The sequence below is a fragment of the Antedon mediterranea genome, chromosome 5 (genome assembly GCF_964355755.1).
Source record: "Antedon mediterranea chromosome 5, ecAntMedi1.1, whole genome shotgun sequence".
In the NCBI taxonomy this organism is placed as follows: domain Eukaryota; kingdom Metazoa; phylum Echinodermata; class Crinoidea; order Comatulida; family Antedonidae; genus Antedon; species Antedon mediterranea.
In genome coordinates, this window is record NC_092674.1 from 20,369,587 (window position 1) to 20,391,749 (window position 22,163).

Below are 22,163 nucleotides of genomic sequence, written 5' to 3' on the forward strand. Positions count from 1 at the left end.
TCAACAGGTCAAATTAGTTTATCTAAAATTTGCTAAAACATACTTTTATTGGGATATAGTACGGCACGGTACGAGTTAGAATAGCCAGGGAAGAATTTAATTATTCATGGAATTGTATACTGAAAACAATATAGGCCTATATATCATCATCGTTTAAACAGAAATAGAAATATATCTTTATAGTAATAAAAAAATCAAAATAATAAATAATTAGAATATAAGATTTGTTATTATTTGTTTTAAACTGTGTTTACAAACGCAAACAACAAATATGATTTTATAGCTCAATTATCATAAAATGAATCGAAATAAAGTAAATATGTGATAGGCTATTCACACGGCCGCCGGCCGTTCGCTGATTACGGTGTATGCGATTGTAATTCGTACCGTACTACATCTATATTATTAGAAAATGCATTGATCCGCCTATGTATGATTGCTTCAATGATGATCTAATTATGAATAATAGTGTCGTCATTATTTATGAATTATACAAATCATAATTATATAATAACTTCGACGAACCATTTTCAACAATGTTTACATTACAGTACAATGTGTACGGTAGTAATTCAAATTCGAATAGGCCTACATTGTTTTGTGTTATTTGTTGTATTATTTATTTACAATTGCCAATCAAAAGCTATGTTAAGATACATAATTAACAAAAAATAACTCTCGCATATTAAACACTCACTATGGAGGAATTACTCTATTCATCTATGATTAGCCTATAGCTGGGTACCATGACACTCTTTTCAATAAGCTATATTTGAAAATCATGGTAAAATGGATGCGATGATATGACGTCTACAGTATATCAATTGATCAATGTACCTTTTTTTTGTTAAATCCATATTTATTTAATGATGACGAAAGCAAAAATATTATTGACATTATTTACAGTATTGAACAGTGTTAAATCTTCACATCATGAAGACTTAATATAGTCTCACATAATAACTTAAAATAGAGACATTTCGTTGTGATAGGCCAACTTACATCACATCTTTTTAATTTGAATTGTGTCCATGACATATTAGAGTGGGCTACTGTATTTTATATTAACGTCTGTAGTTACTGTCAAGAAACAAATAATTTCAATACGGTATACCTATATATTTACCTATTTGAATACGGTATACCTATATTTACCTGAGAAACGAATTAAGAGTAACTTAAAAGTACAACGTCATAATATTCCGATACGTTTGGCCTATGTAAAATGATTATATTTTTAAAAACAGTAATGAGTGAATTTTCAAAATTCTATTGATCGCCTAGAGCCCATAGCGACCGACAAATTATCTTCATTAAATGGAAATATTCTATAAGGAGAGAATTTTATCAACTTGCGATAATCATTAGTTGAACGGTATGATCAGGTTAAGCCAATTTAAGCATTGCTGTATGTATACGTATTTTTATGACTGACTGACTGATATAAAACGAGATAAATGAAAATACACAGAAAGTATAGTCAAATACATTTTAAGGCCTAAACAAATTTTATATATTTTTGTTCATATTGTCCATATCTATGTTCAATACATAAGTAAAGTGTGTAAAATACCGTAGGTCAATAATACGGTAGCAAACGCTGTGTCGCGATCATCTACTTTCATTATGTAAAACATATGTTTTATAGGCCTACGGAATTGTATTGATTTCTATAAATTAACCAAAACGTATAATATATAATGTGGGCTGTATTCATCTCGACCTTTTTAATATTAAATTATTTTTGTTATAATATGTTCACCAAAGGGGCCAAACAAACGCTTATTTTCATTCTTCTATCAATTATATGAAAACATCAGGTATACAAATATATAGCCTAAATAGGCATAATAATACGCTTGATATTTAAAAATAATGCATGTATAATATAATGTACGATAGGCCTATAAGAACGAGAGAATGTGAAGATAGGCCTATGTAATGGCGTTCAACAGGTGTTTGGTGCGTGGATAGTGTTTTAATGCACGGACTAGTTGCTCACTAAATTCAACATTCTCCATACGAAGAACAAATGGTAATTATATGCTACGCCTTACATGAGTAATGAGCGTGTATCGAGATGCAGAACAAATTAGTATACCTGATTATCCTATCTTCCCACTTGTTGCTCGCAAATGCGTTTTATAATGATATTACTGCGAGTAAAATATTTCAAATTAAGATGGCATCAATATAAAACACACTGTTTTAAAAGAATTATAGATAGCTTATACATTGTGTAGAGCATTCAAAACGTCTGCTTTACAAAGTATGTATACTTATTTCGTTATGCTATTATATCGGGTATTCGCAATTATCGTTGTTATTTTATTATCGGTGGAGTTACCGTACACGATCAAATTAAAGGAACTTTTAAGATTAAAAATAAATATTCAGTTTAACACAACCATAGGTAGTGCACGAACAAGAAAATACTTACTTTTTATTTTAAATTACAGCATTCTTAATTATGGATGACAATGAATAGTAACAGTATTGAATTGTTTTATAAGTATTAAATTGTTTTAAAAGATTGTTTTAAATTGAGTCACACCGTTGTCAATATAGCATTTAATATGCATTGTCACTGCCATTGTGAGCTCGCCCTTTTGTCATTGTATCGACCAAACAATATCAAACGAATGAAATAAGAATAGAAAAATACAATAGAGAATATTAATCAAGGGATTCCCAAACACTCTCATTCAATTTGACATCAACACTGTATTTGTCATCAGCTCTATTCATCGCATACTGTAAACAAACAAATCGCGAGGAAATCCCCAAATTCAAAGGTAGAACACTGCAAATAATGCGTTATCGGGGAAGAGTGAAATTACATTGTAATTCCACTCTCCCCTGGTATTATCAAGACTTAAAACAATGAAATTAAATAATTCTTCACGTAAAATTAATGGTTGTTCAATTTATTCTCACGGTTTGAAAAGGAAATTCGTCAAAAAGTGAAAAATAAAAGGTAAGTGTGCCTATATATACATAAACAAAAAATGTTGCAGTAAACTCACAAGAAAACATACAAGAAAAATAATTACAAAATTTGCAGTTCAGCCATTCATTTTTCAAAGAACTAAAATTCAAATATATTCAACATTAATGTACAGCGTTGTTAAGAATAATATTTTCAAAAGGCATTCGATTAAATATTTGTTGGGTTATTTACCAATTACCCTAACCTAGTACCAGCAAGGTGTTTCACACTTTGGAAAAAAAATAAAAATAAGAGTTTCTGAGATATTGAAGTTTTAAAGAGCAGTATTATTTATATTATTTTAAACCACCAGTCTTAACTGGATTCTGTACATAATTATAAAACATCAAACCGTCTGCTCAAAATAGTTTCCGTTTATCAATTTAAGAAGTATAAAAAACTACCCATTTAAATGCTATATTTTTTACAATTATCTAAATGATAAACAATGGTGGTACGCAAGCAAATAAATACTAGATCATCAGCAGCCACCGGGCTGTCAAAGATTAAGCGATAATATCTGCGTTCAAAGTTCGGACCTTTGTCCGTAACAGCCATTTTAAGTTACAAAATATTGCCTGCAAAACTCCCCATATAAAAAATGTCATTTGTAGTAAAAAAAAGTCTTTACATGTGTGTTAAGGGCACAGACTGTGACACTGATGAGGCCGATGTTGCAACCTGGTGGTGGTAGGCCTGTGCGGCAGCTGCTGCTTGTAGGGCTCGTTGGCCGTCACTCGCTTCTCCGCCGGCTGGTAGGTACATGCTTATCATATCGCGCAAGTCTCCAGGACAATTTCGGCCTCCCGGTGCATTTATCGCATGGGCAGAGTGGGCAGGTGGTGGCCTACCATCTGACATACTCACAGCTTCAGTTTTTACGGTTGGTGCTGGTCCTCCTACGTGTTGCGTCGTTTGAGCATAATGAGTAGGCATAGTTGTGTAGTATGCAGGTGCAACAGAACCAGGATGCGTTGACGATGTCATTGAGGGATAAAGTTGGCCAAGTTGGTCACGATACGTAAGTCCTGCACCATTGGCATTTGTCATTTGTGCATGTCCACTTAAAGTTTGTGTATGGTAAGGATGGTGTTCTTGCATCATTGCTGTATAACCCCCGTTCATAGCGTATCCATTCAGGTGATAACCTTGCATAGCCTCAACTCCCCGCTGTACTTGTCCAGGTCCACCGGGTGCTAACATACCGGGTAACGCATACTTGTCCTTTTTCAACAATGTTTTCGTTTTCCTTCTTGGTCGGTATTTGTAGTCTGGGTGTTCCTTCATATGTAAGGCACGTAATCTCTTTGCTTCATCAATAAATGGTCTTTTTTCCGCTTCCGAGAGAAGTTTCCATTCAGCTCCTAAGCGTTTACTTATTTCAGAATTGTGCATTTTAGGATTTTCTTGTGCCATTTTTCGTCTCTGTCCTCTTGACCACACCATGAATGCATTCATAGGTCTTTTTACTCTATCGGCAGACCCCTTACCTCCAACTCCTTGCATCATAGAACCGCTACCTGGTGTCGTTGGTGTTGTTGGTGTAGTAGGCATAGAGTGAGCCGTTATGGTTGGCGTAGCTGTGACAGCAACAGGCGGGCTTGAGTGCGGATGCATCATAACTCCATTTGAATGAACATGTGCAAGTGGGGCTGGCGGTAACTCAGTTTGTTGAACGTGCGCCATTATTCTTCTATTCAATCTTTGATAAAAAGTTCTATGTCAGAAGAATATGAAAACTCTGTTGTTCCTCTCCGAAGTTAAAAAGTCTAACTGAATCTATTGAATGAGAGCAAGCAGTCTATAGGTGTTGTAGCGCCAACAACTCTCTTTATTTTTAGCCCCTATCAGCTCGTTCAGTCCATGTGTTATTGCTTTTTGGTGAGTAAATTATTCATATATGGACCAATCAGATTGCTTGTTACAGTCAGCGCTGATATTTGTTCGCCCTGATGTCATTTGTAGTTCCTCTACCAATATCGTGGTGCTAATTGGCTGTCTCGTTGCATTATGCATATAAAAAAGGGCGTAACCGACTGCCGATCTATTGTTCGGCAAACAATAGCAGCTGCTTCTCTCCCAATCACCATCGTCGTTTAATAGACTTCGATTTAGCGCTGAAAGAACTGCTAGGAGAGCCGTATCGACGTCGGGTAGATCAAACGAATGAGCTTCTGCAGGTGTTTGCTTGGCTAGTAGTTTGAGTGGCATTGGTATCACGTGCCAATCAAGTTATGCGTCCAGCTCATTCCCTTTTGTGTAGCACTAGTTGTCCGGGCAACATACACCAGAAATCTTACAATTCCTGATTTTTTTAACAACAAAACTAATTTATGATTAGAAAAAGGGTTTCCCAAATGATAATTCAGTTTCGAAAAAAAAGAGGGAGAATTACAATTTCTAATGATTGTGTTTCCTTAAAAACATGAACTATCGTATTGACATTTTAAAGTTGGGTAAATATATCTATTTAAATTTAATACACATTATTTCAAAATAATTTAAAAAAATATATGCCATCAAAGCTCTGAAATGAAAATTTCAATTGAAATATTAATACTGAATTAATCAGAATAATAATTCCTACAAAATTGAATATAATAGAATTACTAGCTGCATTATTGTGGGAGTATGTTTCCATACGTGTTTGATCCAAAAAAAATGATAAGGGTAATAATGTGCAGCGCATTGAGAGCTTGCTTATGTGTTATATTAAAGAATGAACTATTTTTTATTATTGAAACATTTAAGAATTCATTTTTGTATATGTTTTTATTCCAATTCTTGGTATAGGCATAATAGTAGTATCACATTTAATGAACATAATAATACATTTATTGTTAAAGTAGATATGTTAATAGTATCTAGTGTTATTATATAGGAACAGGATAGGAAAGGATTATGATAGGCCTAAAAATTAGAATATATATTAAAAACAAATTAAATATTTTGATATCTCTATTATATTATGTAACAATAAGACTCACTACAGTTTGTGTACTTTTAAGCTGCGTTTACTTTTCACGACAATGGTTATAATTTGGTGCTTAAACCATAAGAAACCTGTACTGGTTTCAATGTCATCTAAATATGGTTAGATTTCGTTATGTTTGTGTGCAAATTACTTACTGAATAGGTCGCTAAAAAAAGAAGAAAGCACAGTGTTTACCGTTCTCAATGTTATAACAACGCGCGCATGTAAATGCTTTCAATGTCAAAATTAAACACGCTGTTCTTATCTCACTACAATAGCTTTTCAGTCAGTTCCTAGCTTTTATTATTATGTATAACTACTATTGATCTAAATTCTACTTCAGTATTCATAGTAATTCTGAATAGGTAGCCATACGTCAAAAAGGTATTCCCCCGTTTTATAGAAGAAATGCGGGTACAAACACGATATTCGAGCAGAGGGTTCCTTGTCGTCGACGTGCGTGGCCGCGCGTGTGATTGGAAATTTAACTGATAACAAAATCACATCACACTTCCTACAGATTGATTGATTTAATTAAATAATAAATAATCTACAATTTGTTGATGTATGTTTCTACTACATTAACACCAATGTATCTTATCTTATTTATTATTTCCAATACTATATTTTGGCTCGTGCCTAGGATTGAGCTTCATAGATTATGGGCTGATAAAGTGTTATGTAGCGGATGAGGTAGACGAATGATAGGCCTATCTTAAAACCAGCTTGTAAGTGCAATGCTCTTCCGTCTTGCCCTTATCCTTGACTCCAACTTCTGGAATAATTTCTGATGGGATGCAATCAAAACAACCATTCGATAACTAGGCCTAAATTATTTTATCGGATTTTGAGTCAACTTAGGCGTAGAGATTAAACTAGATTTAAAATGTATTTATGTAAAGATAGGCCTATATTGTTCCCTGAAATCATTTAAAAACAAAATATTTACAAAAAATTAGATCGAAAAAGAATATTTTACCTGGCCATTGGCTAAATGTGACTGCTTCTTTTGTATAATAATAATAATAATAAAAAAAAAATATTTAATACATTTTTTGGCGCGAAAATTATAAATTTATTAAACTAAAAAATGGCCAATTCAATGTTTGATTTATTCATCTTTATTTCTTTTATGTTTAACAACATTTTTAATTACTCATTTTTAATTACTCATTTTTAATTACTCATGGTTATTGTTTGATGTATTATTTCCTTTTGGCCTATAACATTATTATGTAACAAGTCGCGCACAACATAACAGGCCCAATGAATGCTTATTTATTTGTATTGTATTCAATAAGTTATGAAATGTTTTTCTGGCCAGTACCTCACTATTTCGCACGTCAATGTAAAAATAGTTATAGCAGAAGGTAGGCCACAGCGAGATTGTAATACTTTCCAGTAAAGGAATACATTTAAATGTACTGTCAACAAATATTATTGACGTATACGTACCGTATTCTTTTATCTTGATTTTGCATAAATACTTATTTCACTGCCTTAAGTTCCCTTTTAATTAAAATCCCACAGTAAGTTTAAAGATGTATTGTACCCCTGAAAAAATAATTCTTAACAATATTTTTTTTGTATATGTCATTTCAATGTAACATAATATCCACTTTGACCAAAAATTGGATCGGAAAAAACATGTATTTACCTGAAAAACTGTAATAATTTAAAGCAAAAAATTGTCAAATTGGCTGCCAGTCAATGGGTTTTTGGTTGAATTTTACCATTTGTTTTGTTACCGGTATTTTATACATGAAACCATTATTTTTTTATATATTTTTTTCTACGGAAGTGATTAAATTTATTACAAAAAAATGTCTCATTTATTTAATCTTCATTTTTCATGTTTTTGGGGGACAATACATCTTTAAGTTATACCCTAAAACAAGTATGCAACGATACCATTACAAGGTGAAAAAGATTTCCCGGCTTACCTTTGAAATTACCCCTTATTCATCGCTGATCGTAACTTGTTGCCAGCAGCTAATCAAGCCTATTGTCTTAGGAAGATCGGATTTCGAAACAATACAACAAATTCTACAGCTGTATAATGACAAATAACGAGGTACATCGATTTGTTCTAACACGTCACACACCCAATTTACACTCACACCATCATTTGAATAATTGGACAGACAGTGCAATGCGGGTCAAGTGTGAATAACATATTCGGGCGCACAAAAATTGGCGGGAATGTTAATTAATTGTCTGCTTAAAGAAACTTATAGATCATTTTTTACAGACGAGCAGACGAATCTGAAATTAGTAGTGCGTGTATTTGAATATACCTCGTAGTAAATGATTCTTTTGGTCGGTGAACAAAATTCAAATTGTAATCAGTCATTGCATGTTTAAAACAATCGTAACAGCAGACGATTGTTGTGATAGCGGTATTGATACATTATTTAGCCTAGAAATTCGTCGACGTAACCGAGAGGCGTCATTGAAAAGAAATTCTACCTCTCTATGTTGACAAACACTTGTGTAACCGACAAATTAAAAATTCATCGCGTGCGACAGTAGAAATTCGGCGAACGGTCTTAGACGAATAATAATTTCAAGAATAATTATTTACTTTCATCTTGTATCATGTAATTCCAATAAATAGCCTACGACAAACATTATTATAAGTGACACTCATTCTACATCTATGTTCCTACCAGGATAACCAAAACGGCTGTTACGGCACTGCTACTTAATATTAACATTAGTGGAAAACACAAACACATATGTTTACTTATAAAAGCATATGAAAATGAAACAAAACAATGAATTTAAGATTAGTATTCAACCCCTACAATGAATATCTGTTTGGTATGCGGTGTTTGCATTTCCGTTAACTTACAATATATGGCATCGTACCTGGCAACAGGTACTTAATTATAACAAACAGAAAATACAAGTTATAATAGTAAAAGCCCAGCTGTTAAACGGTGTTGCTAACTAGCCTAGATACGTAAACTAATATCGTCGAGGCAAAGTAGCGGATTTTAAAATTAGGGGTCGGGGCGAGGACCTTTATAATTTGGAAATTATGTGATTAATTAACAAATTTCCTATCTTTTTTATTTACAATTCATAAATTGAGGGGATAGGCTGCCGATATGCAGTGTAATATAATATTTATATTGAGCTACAGGGTGGCAAATAACCATAGATATCCGAGCAACATCGATGTAGTGACGTCAATTTATGGTACCAAACTGTGAGAATGTTTATCTAAAGGTGGACAATAATGGCTAGAGACCGAAGTGTATAATGTACATTTAAATAACAATATTTTAAACTCCATTAAATCTCCATTACGCTCTTCTTAAAATCCGCTTTGTTATTTTGTTACTTGAACATCAAGCCGGACCCTTTTGTTTTATCTAATTATCACACTTACTATGTGCCAAAGTTCTGAGCAGTATGATGATACAATATCTTTTATATTTACTTTCGTTCAAACTTTCAACTTCAACGCGATCTTATCTGTTAACGGTACACTGTTAAATAAATACGTACTGCAGGCGGCAATTGTTGATAGTATGTCTTATTGTTTTAGCCCTAATGACATTCCTCAATAACACAGGCTTACTTAATAATATAAAAATGCATGATTTATATGGCAAAATTAAATAGAGGCCAACTCGTAATTAATAGCATCACACAACGTGTAATAGGGATTGGTTGTATTGTTGCATAGGCATCCCCTTGTTTGTTTAACAAATAAGTTCCGCTCCTTAATATGACGTCCAAAAGGAGGGTTCGACTCTATGTCTTAATTAGGCTTAAAATAAGGTATTTATTTATATATTGTGGTAACACAGTGTTCACAAATATAAATTATATTTTGTTCTAATAACATGCCAAATACACTGCATGTTATAGTGTTGTCATGGTTACTAGGTATAGCAGGAGAATGTTTCTGAAACAACACGTGATGCGCGTTTTTAAACATTATGCTTGATTACCCACGGTGTCTTATAGTCCTACAACGGTACAATAACTGGTTACAGGACAATGTTTCTTTACATAAACACATGTAACGCAACATCGCGTCAAGTAAACATATCTCGAAAACGCGATATTGCGTTACGTAAAATATTCTCACCGCAATTTAGCGTTTTCTCGTTAATTTAAGCAAGATAGTCTAGCTAGGTATTTGATATTGCAAATAATAATTGATTCATCTTTCATTAATATGATTAAGTTGTTTGATGATCAAAGTGGCATCATAGTGCTCCTCATATTGTATCTTCATCATCATCATCATCATCATTATTATCATGATCATGATCGTCAGTATCATCATCATTAGCATCACAAACCACCATCACTATCACCATCATCAACATCATCATTACCATCATCACCACCATCAACAACATCATCATCGCCATCACCTTCACCACCATCAACATCATCATCACACCATACCACCATCAATATCGTCATCATCAACAACATCATCATCATCACCACCACCACCACCATTAACATCATCATCACACCATACCACCATCAACATCTTCATCATCAACAAAATCATCTCATCATCATCACCACCACCATCAACATCATCTTCACACCATACCACCATCAATATCGTCATTATCAACAACATCATCATCATCATCATCACCACTACCTCCAACAATATCATCATTATCATCACCACCTCCATCATCGTCATCATCATAATCACCATCATCATCACCACATCATTAACATCATTACCACCTCTATCATCATCGTCATCATTCATCATCACCACCATACCACCATCAACATCTTCATCGTCATCATCAACATCATCAATATCATCCCTACATCCATCATCATCACCACCACCACCTCCAATATCATCCCTACATCCATCATCATCACCACCACCACCTCCAACATCATCATCATCATCATCACCACCACAGCATTGTCATCATCAACATCGTCGTTATCATCATCATCAACATCACCATCATTATCATCATCATCACCACCATCTTCTTCTTCTTAAATTATGTTTTGAATTATGAAAACATACAGGTGACAGGCAGTTCAATATTATACTGTAAATTTTACAATATTGATGTTATATTGTTTAATTAATTCATTTTGTGCGTTCTACAAGGCAGTGCGATGTATATGGATCGATAGAGCTTGTGTTGCCTTTGGTCGTGAGCGCACACGCTTAGGCGGGACTCGCATTCATTTCCGCCACCTGCCTCCGACGACAAAATTAGAAATACAGACGACTTCTTAACGGAATCCTACATTCACAATTTGTTATGTTTTTTTGGACTCATGTTTGAAACGTTTAGATGTGAAATAAACACGCGTTTTAATTTTAGAAAGTTGTAGGCATATACAACACATGATTTTAACAAATATTAATTTTCGTAAAATACCGAATCTTATATGTTATCGAGATTGACAATTGTCGTAAGAAAGTATAGACCTACACAAAATTGGTTCATATTATTCATGCATAAAACATATCGTCCTTCTAAATTGATTGTTTATCGAAGCTAGATTGATCACATCCGTAGTGGTAGTTCCATAAGACCAAGCTTAAACTTTTGGATATGTGACAATTCGGTTAGGCCATATATAGAGTAACGTGTTGGCCAGGCGTAGATTATTTGATAGGAGCACAACAAAAGCAATTTAATAGCAGATGAACCGACTAGTACTTCCGGCAGGCGAATCGGCACGCGAATGCTGGGTTCAACCCCAGCTACAGACGTACTGCCAAGGATTAAAACGCTTCTGGTGTCAACACCACAATAAATATCGATAACTTCCTCTAATGTCTAAACGCAAGCTAGTTACCTACTGGTAAAGATATCTATCTAAGCACCTTGTATCTATGTACATCCGTCAATAGGATATACCATTCGGCCAAGGAAACCCGCTCAGCACCCAGGAGCGATGGCTCCTGTGCGACTCCCTTTCCGCTAAACTTACAGCAATTCCATAAATTAGTATCAATGTTATTATACAGCCTATTATATTACAAACAAGCTACTGATATAATTGTTAGGTAATTGAGGCCGTCCTAACAGCAATATTACCGAAAATAGAATTGTTTTGTATTATTAAGAATGTAATAATATTTTATCAAAATTAGTTTCAGTAAATTAAAGACACACTTCTATTCTAAACGGTCAACACATTTAATTTTATAGCTATATTAAAATATAGAAAACATGATAATAAATAAAGAATATTGTTAAAATGTTATCAATCTTCTGTTTTTTTTTTATTAACAAAAACACGTAGTTCACCACCGATGTATTGTCGGATGTTAGTCAAAATAAAGTAGGCCTACTTGGGCCTACTGTACGTATTTACAAAATAATATTTAAAAAAAACCGGCTACTGTGTTTCAAAGGAGTTGTTGTTTAAGTTACGCTCCGATTAGGAAAGTATACATAATCCTGACGATGCGGCCACTCAGTCACGAATACATGAGCGCACTAAGATGTAAAGTATGGCTTGCTTCTGGGCAGGTGTGTTTCCGAGCATATCTGTACACTATTAAGGATGTTCTTCCTGTCACCACCAATAACCTTAATACCTCGATGCTAGATGCCTTAAACAGACCACAAGCACCGGAACTTCTGTTGTTCCGAGATCCTATCTACAAGATGAATTGGATGTTTTTCTTGACGACCTTCGTCGTAGCCTTGATGAGCGTAACCCCTCCTCAATGCCACTGCCCCACGCTTAATCTTGAACTTTCCAGCTACTGAATATCGCTATTTGTCTCATTCTGCCCAATTTACACCACCTGTTAAAGTTTTCAAATTCGTGCGGTTACATAGAAACGCCGGTCTCTTCTTTGAAGATATTTATATAATTGTTGTATCTAAATTTACAAACTTTTGTTTTTATGTATTTACCAAGAACAATGCAGAGAAAAACAAAATTGGAATAATATTAGTTTTGCTCTCAATGGTTCAGGTTGGTTGCGTATGAAACTGTGGAATGTCGGTATAGGTTTAAAAAAATACTACGTAAGAGATTTGTTGATATCGTCGTAATGTTTCTACGATGAAGTATATTGTTTATACAGTTGGTCTCTATAAAAACCGTTTTCTTGAAAATGGTTTAAACGTGAAATACACATTCTGTTTATTTTGTTACTATACTTTAATGTTACTGAACATTGTAGGCCTACATCATCGAAATGATCATGAGAGTCCTTTTGTAGGTTTTCTACCGAAATAGATTTTAACTAAATGGTTTTATGGTGCAAAGTACATCTACAAGAGGTATTTCACTAATTTAGAACAACTGACAAAAATGTTTGTTTTGTCACAACGTCGTGTATTGAGTCCTTTTGGAGATGAATACATGAGGAGATGAAATTGATGATAAGTACCGGCAGGTATTAAGGAAAATATAAACTTGATGTAGTCTAAATTTGACAAAAACGTAGATTTGAACAACATACTGAAGATAAGTGTTCACACAATCAGTGACTAAAATATGTCAGGTGATTTATTTAAATCAACATGATGCTTATTAGAAACAGAAACTTTAAAACTGTTGACAAATGCTTGCGAATAACAAATAATACACTAATTAAAAATTGCGAACTTAGAGATCCCTACTCCGACAGGTATACAAAGGAGGAAGACAAACAGGTCAGAGACTATGTAACCGTTGTCAGAGTAGGAAGCCTAATATGTTCCAAAATTCCTAACATGTTCCACAATTATCAACAATTTTCATATTCATTGATACCACATGATAATTGTATTTGTTTACTCGTCGTTGTGTTACCGAAAACAAAAATTAAAAGTGTAGGTAGTGTTTCACCATGAAGAATAACATGTTACTCTTCCTTGGTTTCACATTTATCAAGCCTTCCGCATTTCATATTTCATCAATAATCAATTCAAATCAATACCAATATGGGTGACTCACCAATTTTTACTTTCACAGCACTTCAAATGTATGGATATCTGAAATAAAACAAAAATAGAACAGTTCCATCATGATTTTTCACTAAATTAATATATATAATAGAAAATTCAGAAAATTTATCCTTTTCCAAATTCAAAATCGGAACTTAAAACGTTAATATAATCCACTAAATGTATTCAATCATGCACATTTCAATGCTAATTAGGTACTTTTATATTTTATTTCATTGCGGATGATCTAATACAGTCCAACCTCATTTCAATATTTTCTATAGTAACAGTGAAATCGGTTGAGACATACTGCAATGTTTACGATTTTCCAAACAGTTTTTCTATTCTTTTATAAATTCAACTGCAAAACAAAGTCATTTATTTGTTTTATTCATTTTTAATTGTTTAATAGATGGTTAATAAATAAACATGAGTAATAATATAATAAAAAGATAATAATATAATAGGAATATAATATTTAATATTATTATTCTTATATATCTTATAAATTAACACAATATTCTCAATATCAATTTTGATTAAGAGATTAAGATTTTGACTTCGATAATATAAGTATTTAATTAACATTTGCATATTAAATTGTGTGATATTAAATTTATCAGTAACCAGGGTTTATTTCAAAAAGTAGATTTCTATAACATATTCTTTCTATTAAGTTTCTATTTATAGTGTTAAAAAACTGATTTTCTGTTATGTTATTTTACATTTATCTTACTTTAGAGTCAATCTTAAAATAATATGTTGTACAGTACGTTGTTTGATTGGGGTATTGTCCGGTAATCTAATTATGTGTCCATACCATTTTAGTCTCCTTCATTTAGTTCTTTTACTCCATTCTTCTTGTTTTGTCATCTCGTAAATTATTATTATTATTATTATTATATAATCAAACAAACAATGAGGGAAACTAACAGGAAAGTAAAACGACCCGTAGGAAGACCAAGAAATAACTGACATGGATGAACCAAATAAAGAAAGACTTACAAGGACATGTATACACTAACACAATAACAAACCATCCTGACATAAACAGACAAACATGGAAACAAATTGTGGAAAGGGTAATGTCGGAAAACGGAAAACGTTAAGAAGAAGAAGAAGACTGTAACTGAATTTACACCCTGTCCTACCCTGTAAACTTTGAAGGAATTATAATCGTTTAAGTAGACATTTCACCAGTATTAATGGTAGAGTTCTATCGCTATATTTCTTTCTGTTTTAAAATGATCAGTTACGTTGGCCAATTATTTCTCATCAAATATTTGTTGATAAACAGAGTTATCTATACATCGGGTTTTGACCTGGTAGTCCGAGGTCAACATTTTACTCTTTATGAATTATATTATTTCAAGTTGACTACAACTATTGATGAGCCAGGAATTAAATTCTTCGACTCGAAACAATGTATAGAAATGTGAATAGTCAATGAACTTGTGGAACAAAAGCCTTTGAAACAACTGCTATTGTACATTTACTAAACACCTATTGTTACATGGCGGTTTAATTGTGGCAGTATAAAAATGGTATGGGGATTGCCTGACCTTGTAGTAGAGTCATATACAAAAATACACAAACGTGGGAAGAAAGGTTCTGTAGTACGACTAGACTGGCCATTCATGTCGCCTTTTGATGGGACTAAATCAGTTATGTATAAACTCTATAGTCCAGTGTTACCATAACCGTTTGAAAGACAAATACAAGGGGTTTTCTCGCTTTTGTTTCACTACAATGTGTTGTTAAACAGTAGTGAAAAGTAGCTAGACGTATGATAACAACAAACAACCAAAACACAATAAATTTTAGAAATTCATTGACTAATAGATTATGAACAAAAGAGTGAGAGATTGGGGAAGCCCTTTTGGTATGAATTGTGATAATACTTAGTGTGTTTATATCACAACATAATAATAGAAGTATCTCAATAGTTTTGTAATGGAAATAATGTGTACTTTGCGCTCTCTTTACACAATGGCCGTTGTTGTATAATCATAATATATTGACACCGATCCATAATAAAATAATGGTGGACTTTATACTGGTGTCTGAGATTAAGTATCGGTATTTATACCCGTCATCGTATGATAATAAATTTCGAGGATTTCTGGATTAAGTTATCTACAACTATTATGACTTTTGTAACCGAGAGTAAACATGTCTATATAAGATTGTTTGTCATTTGAGTCTGAATATGTCGATCATAAAAGGAAATTAATCATCAAGTATATTTCGAAATATGGAAAAAACACTGAATTGATAATTTATCATTCATAACAATTATTTAGGTTTAACTTTAACTAACCAAAAACAATATTGGATTGAAGATTTGATTATGGACAATGAATAGGTGTATAGAAATATTTAAGGCCCTGCCCATTAAAATTATAACGTTATTTCGTTTATTTACAGGATAACACATACTGATTTAAACCCCGTTTAAAATCAAAATTTAAAAAAAATAGGTAATCAGGAAGAGTTTAACACTTTCACTCTTTCCTGCTTTGAAACAATTAGTTAAAGTATTACACTTTCCCGATAGAGGGCTTTAGGTTGTTTTTGAATACACGCAGGGTTATAATAATATTATAATTACTTATTAAATTCTTACAAAGATAACAATCTGTAAATAATATAGGCCAGAATTATTGCATAATAGTAGGCCTACTATATTATAACTCTGATGTGTCAGAATTTCAGGTATTCTAAATACCCCTACAGGCTTGAGTTGGTATACCTAGGCCTATACGTTATGGATACCGCATACAAAAAAAACGTATTATTAGGCAAAATGTTTTTAAAAATTAATTTTAAATAATATCACAATATGAAATCTTTGCTGGAAGCAAATTTGTGGATACCATTTCTTTAAAATTTCACCAACAGTTAATTATTTGTTATGATGAGCTATTAATTATTATTTGTACGTAGTATACTAATTATTTTAAAGATATAAAGTTGTCATTATATGTATAAAATGCTAAAAATAACTCATACAGTGAATATAAGCGCAAAAATAACATCATTGTCATGCTTCTTCCACTTTCATTATGTGGAACACGCTGTTAACGTTTACATTTACAAAAGAAATTGTGAGACGCTTGTTAAAGTCTATAGTTTGCCTATTCAGTTATATTGAATAAGAACACAGACATTTTATCTGATCGATTTATCATATGTAACAACAGTGTTAGTAACTTATAGGCTATAGTAAAATAGTTTACATATATAATGTAAAATTATTAGGCGTAAGTATTCGCAAAACCGTAGATTTATGAAATTTGCTTATCGAAGTTTTTGAAAAAGAGTTGATTGGAAGAAAATAGTGAAATAAGAGGGAAATTATAAGCTGAGAGAAAATCCCGATTTAACAATATCTCAACTTGTATAAACAGTACATACATAGTATGATGTGTTAAATGAATTGTAATGGATCGTAAATATAATGTTAAAACGTATAGGCCTAATAATCAATTTTTGTTTTATAGGCCTAAGTTGATTATATTCCATTGTGGTAACTTATGTCGTAACACCTTTAAAATTGGAAAATAAAATAATTAAAGTAAAAATCATAGTTCATATTATACATAAGTGTTACCTCAAATAGCAGAAAAAAATACGATTGAATTAATATTCTTATTATCAATTATCGATAACTGATTTCTTTCACGTATTATTTTGCTACAGGCCTATATTATATAACGTTACTGTGATGAACACCTTTTGTGTAATTATTGTTGTAATTATATGTAAATCCTTTTACTGGTATAATATTTTAGAATAATTATATTGTCAATAGATAAAGGTATTCGAATTCCGTACCCGTATGTGATTTAATGAATTCGTTTGCGTTACTAAATATGTAATGAAACATTTGTTATTTATGCTTTAGGCTAAATTTTGTCTGTAACATGTAACCTATATTCGATGTGGTTATCATTTACATTAAATCTATCTTATACTATAAACATAATGTAAATGCTTATGCAAATAGGATATATTTTGATAAATGTTATTACAGGGCAATTAAGCAATAATCTCACTTGGATTTGAAACAATAGAATCAAATTAGTCAAACATTGGCACCAGCCACTAACCACTGTAGTTTTGAAGTTGTTTATAAAAGTATATATATATTAACTCCATTACCCATAGCTTTCACGATAATATCCACAATACTATTTTCAAGACCATAGTAAGTTGTTGATAGACAAAAGTTAGACTTTACTCGCACATTGCCGTACATGTGGAACTTAAAATATATCTTTTTTGTAGTATCTAGAAAAATATGCAAAACTTCATAATGAAATGCTAATGATATTAATTTAATTCAAATAAATTCAACAAAAATTGAATACAATTCGACAAACTGTTATGATACCTAACACAAAAAAAGAAAGGAAATAATTGGATTTTTTAAATATACAAACTTCCTAATGAAATGCTAGTGATATTAATTTAATTTAATTCAAATAAATTCAACAAACATTGAATACAATTCAACAAACTGCCCATTATGATACATAACACAAAAAAGACAAGAAATCTATTGGATTGGATTTAAATTTGTAAATGAAGAGATTTAAGGGAGGTCCTAAACTTCAGGTGCACCTTACATACTCTATGACAATAATAATAATAATAAAAATAATAATAGGCCGAATAATACTGGAAAAACTACGAAATACGATGAACAAGATAGAAATAGATAGAAATTAAAGAGCAGTAGGATTAGGGAAGTTCTAAGCTGTATTACATTAATTATGAATTGTTCAATACGGACGAATTTTAACGATCATTTAGAATGCATTTCCTATGAGTATGAACAACCATCCAAGGCCTTTATAAAGTAATATTGATGTTAATAGCCATGGTGACATGAAGCAGAAAGATATTAATACAAGACGATTATGCCTATTGTTATACTTTGAGATATTCAAACAAGTCATTTCAGATAAGGTTATAATGTTAAAACAGGAAATAGTGAAATTACATTGTAATTTCATTCTTCCCTGGTAACAGCAATTATTTTATGTGAAATGTTTGGTTTAGTATCGGTTGGTCATAAAAACCTGATGAAACTACAGCAGGAATGTATTGGTCAATAATCCAATCGGAAAGTATATGTGAGTTGATATAATCAACTTTTAGCAACGTCTTAAAGAGATGTTCCAAAACATAACTATATGCGCAAATTAGCATAATGACACAGGTGGAGATTGCTTAAAGTACTTCTTCATTTATGTACTAAAACTTATGAAACTATACATAAGTTAATGGAAAGTACGGTTCAATAACAACTCCCTGGTTCAATCATGCATTTGGAAAGTATGTAATTAGAAGCGTCTTAAAGAAACGTTGGCTACAAATATAAATATACGCGCAAATCAGAATAATACCATAGGCCTATATGGAGATTTCTTACATCTTCATTTATGTATCCCAAACCTATGAAACTAGATATAAGTTGTAAAGGTATTGAATAATAATCCGATTGGATTGTCTGGCAAAAATAAAGTTATAATTCCACTTTTTTTTAGTTTCAGATGAGAAAAGTAAATGTTTTTGATTGATGGTTTCGATTAGCATAGTACACGTCGTGATGTTTGCCAAAGGCTAGCCAACCAAACATTGGACATGAAATTCATATGATCAAGTGCTTATTATTTAAGTTTGACAAACAAAGTTCTTTCTTAAGGATGTACACTTTAGAACTAGGACAGGGTGAGTGACTACCTCAACTAATTCTTTGGTTTGTTTTCTTTAAACATTGAACTTTTGTGTTCACCACAATATAAAGTGCTGGTCTACTTGACATTTTACAAGCTATTACAAAGTTCATGGTTGGTTCACATTAAGATTGAAACTATAATAATGATATTATTATATTTTAAGAAAATGCTGAGAAATGTATAACCATATGGCATAATGTAATGGTAAACTGGAACACACTAACCGTTATCTATTTTAATTTTAACATTTTTTTAAAATTTATTGTTTTTCATTTATTATTTTGCTCTATAATAACAAAATGTGCTCAGGCTGAGATATTTGTTAAAAATCTTCAATTATTGGAAAATTTTCTCTCAATTTAATTTGTAATTTATTTATAGGCCTAGGCCTATATTAGGCCTATTAGTATTATAAATGTCCAGATGAAAAGAAATGTATACATACATGGTATTGAATAGTGTCATGAGATGTAACATTTCTTCATGTTCGTTATGGTGTCATTAGGTTTATAAAAGAAAAATTAAACCTCATTTTTTATAAGCCAATATCTACTGGTCGTTTATATTATCCTTTCGTCATTTTAATCGGAATATAGTAGATTGTAGATTTATTTAATTTTCATTTATTTGGCTTAAACCGCTTAAAATATACATCTAGAAAACAAATATTTTCAATGACAAAACACTATTGAAAATAAATGAAATTGATTAAGTTATTATTATAAACGCAGATGTATATCAAGACAAAATTTACATAGCGTCAGAGATTCCAAATATGCCAATTAAGAAAGTTAAAATTTCCGGATTCTCTTTCAAATATTTGCATTCAAGCGAAAAGGTTTACCTTTGTTAAACTTGTTTAGAGACTTTTGTTTGCAGTAAGTCAACTTAAAGGGATATACAGACAGGCAAGTGAAACGACGACTAGTGTTCTTTTTTTTTATTCAATAATAGATTTATCAACATGACAATGAATAGAGAATTATTCTCATTAATCAATGGTTTATTTACGATATGGGTTTCCGTCAAAAAGTGATTTTTCACTAAAGAATAGTTGGTTTTATTAACAGAAGTTTTCAAGGTTTATAGTCCAGTGGTGTTTCCCCCTGTTCAAACCTGGGGCAGTTCCATTTATATAAACTAGACGAAATGATGTTAAATTATAATAATAATTTAATATGCTTAACTTAATGGTTATTAACCCGTATTCAAGTTAAAACAATTACAAAGATATAATCTCAAATTTACAGGTATAGCGGATTGCGGTAATCCATAGGTCATTGTTCAAACAGTAAGGATTAACGTATTGGGTCAGAGGTGAAAAATAGCATCACAAACCATATTATCACTAAAATCCAGTAGGGCATTCATCCCTGTAAGGGGAGGTTAAATAGCAAGGACCTTAAATAGAACCTAAACATTAAACATATAACTAAAAGTAAAATCTAAATGTACAATCAATGAACTATTGAAATCACAGTACTTGCGTATAACGACATTGTATTCTCGATGACGTAATTAAGAATTCAATAGAATGTTTATTGAATATCACGTGACCCATAATCCTCTGATCAAATGACTAGAATATACTTAGGTGTGATATAAAAGCATACGGCCTACACATGACTTTGAGTGTTACATGTTATTCAAAAAGTAACAGAAAATACAAGTATTAGTCTTATTGTAAATGAAGATAGATACAATTATCATACAGAAATCATTTCGTTATACCGGACTTCAGTGTGCAGTGACCAGTAATATAAACTGACCACATTCAGTCAGATGACAATTATAATAAACATTTCTGACATTTATATTTTATTTTAATGAGATTCTAATCATTTTCACGTGTAACATGTAACAGAATAATGTATTATTCAGCCCTCAAGCTTTCTTGATAAATTTAAATTACTACGATTCCTGATTCATTGATGTCAGAATAAATTATTTAAAAATTAGTCCTTGGGGAAATAAATAGAATTGAGATTGAATTAAGGTTGAAATGATATAATTGCTCGTAAGAAGAGAAGTTATATTATTATAACCCGTTTCCCACCAGGCGAATATTGTATATTCGCGCGAATCGAGATCTAATTGATCACGGGTTTTCTCTTTGCATCGAAAATAGTAGATGTAAAATGCGAATACCCATGCGCATAAACCAATTCACATGGATAAATTCACCTATAGTGGAAAACAGGCTTACATTTGTACTTTTAGAATGATAATACAACTATTGGATGACGAATGAAAACATTCTGAGATAAATGTAAGATATCTTTAATCCCTATTATTAAAAAGCTGTATACATTCGTGCCTTGCGATCCGATGCTATCAATCAGAATTAAATAGGCCTACAGATTAAATATAGGAATGCTAAAGAATAATATTTTTATGAGTATTATTAGCATTACTACAGTATTGTTCACTCAATCATGTAGGCCTATCAAATACATTGACAACTAGACTCAAACATTTAAATCGTTAATATAGGCTACTGTAACCAAATTGTAAGGAAACTGGAAAACAGAAAA

The 22,163-nt window shown here is 31.9% G+C and overlaps 1 protein-coding gene across 1 annotated transcript; it reads right to left on the reverse strand.

Moving 5' to 3' along the window:
* Positions 1 to 2,911: 2,911 nt before the first annotated feature.
* LOC140049379 (transcription factor Sox-3-like) lies at positions 2,912 to 4,841 on the reverse strand. The gene has a single exon (XM_072094255.1). The coding sequence runs from the start codon at positions 4,673 to 4,675 to the stop codon at positions 3,617 to 3,619; it is 1,059 nt and encodes a 352-aa protein (XP_071950356.1). The 5' UTR covers positions 4,676 to 4,841; the 3' UTR covers positions 2,912 to 3,616.
* Between the last annotated feature and the right edge of the window lie 17,322 nt (positions 4,842 to 22,163).